This window comes from Strigops habroptila, chromosome 4 (assembly GCF_004027225.2).
Source record: "Strigops habroptila isolate Jane chromosome 4, bStrHab1.2.pri, whole genome shotgun sequence".
NCBI lineage: Eukaryota > Metazoa > Chordata > Aves > Psittaciformes > Psittacidae > Strigops > Strigops habroptila.
The window spans coordinates 16849393-16852541 of record NC_046358.1 but is presented as its reverse complement, the minus strand read 5'-3'; the positions used below and the strand labels follow the sequence as shown (position 1 = coordinate 16852541).

At 58.3% G+C, this 3149-nt stretch overlaps 1 protein-coding gene across 1 annotated transcript; it reads left to right on the top strand.

Moving 5' to 3' along the window:
* Window positions 1-505: 505 nt before the first annotated feature.
* On the top strand, window positions 506-1954 carry LOC115606070 (inositol 1,4,5-trisphosphate receptor-interacting protein-like 1). The gene has a single exon (XM_030481363.1). The coding sequence runs from the start codon at window positions 506-508 to the stop codon at window positions 1952-1954; it is 1449 nt and encodes a 482-aa protein (XP_030337223.1).
* The last annotated feature ends 1195 nt before the right edge of the window (window positions 1955-3149 follow it).

Here is a 3149-nt window from a genome sequence, read left to right as displayed (position 1 = left end):
CGGGTCCTGCGCTTGGGTCACAACAACCTCATGCAGCGCTACAGGCGTGGGGAAGATTGGCTGGAAGGGGCCACGGAAGGATGAAGGCCGCGGCTGGCGGGCGAGCAGGCCTGTGATGCGCCCCGCCGCCTGTGACTGCACAGGGGACGAGTCACAATGGGGGATGGTTATGAGGGTGCCAGCAGGCAGCACTGCCCCAGGACGGCCTGGGCCAGCGGTGAGTGCGCACGCAGTGGGGAGGCTGGGCTGGACAAGGGCCGGGGCGCAAACGCAGGCCCCTGGGGGTGGGTGCTCACCCTGCATCGAGGCCCTGGCTGCGAGCGCCTTGGGCAGGGCACGCTGCTGCTGCCACCGGGCCTGGGCGCAGGCCTTGCTGCCTCGTCCCCTCTCCTGCCTGTCCCCAGCTCCCTGTGGCTGCCGTCCCCGCTCCCCACGCCGCCTCCTCCCTCCCTGCCTCCCTCCTTCCCTCCCAGCCCCACTGAATTCCTTCTTTCTCCTGCAGGCCATGGCTGTCACAAACTTCCTCGCGTGTGTTCTGCAGCATCTCATCATGAGCATGCACGTGTTTGCTGATAAGCGGGATGAACCCATGTATGACTGCATGCAGCAGAGTTTGGCACAGGTGAGCCAGTGGATGGCTCGGCTGCTGCAGGAGCTGGAGAGCCAGCAAAAGAGTCTTGTGCCCTGGAGAGCCCTGCTCTCTGCTGCCTTGCAGCACTGGCAGTTGGGTCTGATTGCCGGCGTCCTGCTTCTCCTGAGCGTCAGACTCTCTCGGTGGCTGAGGAAAAGGAGCCATGAGGAGGATGAAGACGCTGACAGTCAGAGGGATTTTCGCATGTATTTTTCAAAGGGCATCAAGCATTCAGGGAGCAAACTGCGCTACCAGAGTGAGTTGGTGTTGTGGCTGGTCGACAAGCTCCTCCATGCTTGCCAAGAGCAATTGCCAAAGCGTTTCTTCCCAGTGCTGGAACAAGCCATCGGGGTGGACAGCGCCTTTGAAGGCTGGAGTCCCCATGAAGATGATGCTGTCTACTGCCTGCTTGTGCCCCTCAAGCCCCCCCGTGGGCACGCCTTCCACCTGGAGGTGGGCGTCATGGGACTGGGGCTGGTGATGGACTCCTGCATCCGTGTGGAGCAGGTGTGCACGTGTACAACGGAGCAGGTAGCGCAGGACATGCCCTGCTTCCTCCACCACCCTGAGAAGGCGCTGAGGAAGAATCAGAAGTCCAGCCTTCTGCACACCCTCTGCACCAGCTCCTACCTAGATGTTGAGAAGACTGCCCTCTGGTTCCAGGACCTCATGAGGTCAGCCTGGGAGTTTGTGCCTCAGTCACGTCACTACAGTATGAAGGTGCTGCCCTCCAGCCGCTCCTGCAAACTGCAGTTTACGGATGTCTCTGGGAGAACCTTGCTCGTTGAAATGATGCTTGGCATGCAGCACGGTGACTCAGACATCTTTGTGAGCAGCCAGGCTACAGAGGCTCTCTTCACCCCCAGCACAACGTGGTCAGTGAGCTACGCTGTGGCGGAGTCAAAGTTCTTCTGGGTGATGGCCAGGCTGCTCCCAACTGACAGCTGCCACCTCAGCTGCCTGCAACTCTGCACTCGCTTCCTGGTGGGCACTGGTCTTTCCTCCCATATCTTGAAGACCGTTGTGATGCACCTCCTGAACACCATGCCCCTGGCAGGCTGGCGCAGGAGCCGTTTCCCGGAACAGCTGGATGAAATCATGTGGGACCTGGAGCTCTGCTTGGAGAAGAGATGCCTCAACCACTTCTTCATCGGTAATGAGGACCTGTATGAGGAGATCATCATGCCTCAGGCCTTGCAAAGAGCTGTACCACTCAACCTCTTGGAGCACTTGAAGCACGATCCAGCTGCCCACAAGCAGGCAATGCGTGAGCTGAAGGAGCTGAAAAATCTGCTTTCAATACAGCTCTTCTACAGACACTGAAAGCGGCCTTCCTGCACAGGGCTGTGTTTGCAGAGTTCAGAGCTGAGGGCAGATGACCACCGCATACAGGAGGGAAATGAAGGACAGATTGTGGGACACTGGAAGAAAGGAATAACCCCGCGCAGTGGACCTCTGCCAAGAGCACCAGCATTCTCCTCTTGATGGTTTTCAGACAGCAGCCGGTGACAACTACAGTGGTGACAGAATATACTCATCCTGGACACTCCGCAGGGAGCTGGTGCTGCAGAACTGAGCACGCTGGGCACAGAGAACATGCTGCTCTACCAGCAGTGGGAGTTGCTGCTGCACCTTTCCTCCACAGCAAAAGCATGCTCTGGGGAGTGGGACCCGATGCAGCTGAAGAGGCCATTGGAAAGGAGCCTGGCAACAGAGACTCCTGTTACTACCCGGACAGCGACCGCCCTCCCTCTTCCAGAGAGTCCGTTCCCTCTGGGAGCTTTCCCCTGTGCAAAGATGCCAGTAAATCTCTCGTGTAACCCAAACAAACACTGCATCTGTGAGGGTGTGGGCTACGGAGAGGGCGCCAGGGGCTGTGCTTGATGGTCAGCTCCATAGGAGTCAACAACGTGCCCTGGAGGCCAAACAGCCAGGCGCCTCCTGGGGCACATTAGGCACAGCATGGCCGGCTGGCCGACAGAAGGGACTGACCCGCTGTACTCAGCACTGCTGCGGCCTTGCCCCGAGTGCTGTGAGCAGCTTTGGGCTCCACAAGCAGAGAAGGATCTAAGGATATTACTCAATGCCGGCTCCTGCAGTTGGGTCACAACAACCCCATGCAGCGCTACAGGCGTGGGGAAGATTGGCTGGAAGGGGCCACGGAAGGATGAAGGCTGGGGCTGGCGGGCGAGCGGGCCTGTGATGAGCCCCAGCATCTTAAGATGATCTCGAACCTGATCCTCTCCTACAGTGGCCTAAGGTCTTCATTCTCACAGTCCCTCCATCTGCCTTCCAAGACTTGGGCAGTGTGGTCAGAGCATTTGCTAGTGAAGACTGAGGCAAAGAAGTCATTAAGAACCTCAGCCTTCTCCAAATCCAGGGTAGCCAGTTCTCCCAAGAGCTTCCGGAGAGGGCCCATGTTGTCCCTAGTCTGTCTTTTGTTTGATACGTACTTACAGAAGCCCTTCCTGTTCTCTTTCACATCCCCTGCCAGATTTAATTCTAAGTGGGCCTTAGC

Coding starts and splice junctions, on each gene's coding strand:
- LOC115606070 (XM_030481363.1), top strand. CDS start 506: ATGGCTGTCACAAACTTCCTCGCGTGTGTTCTGCAGCATCTCATCATG.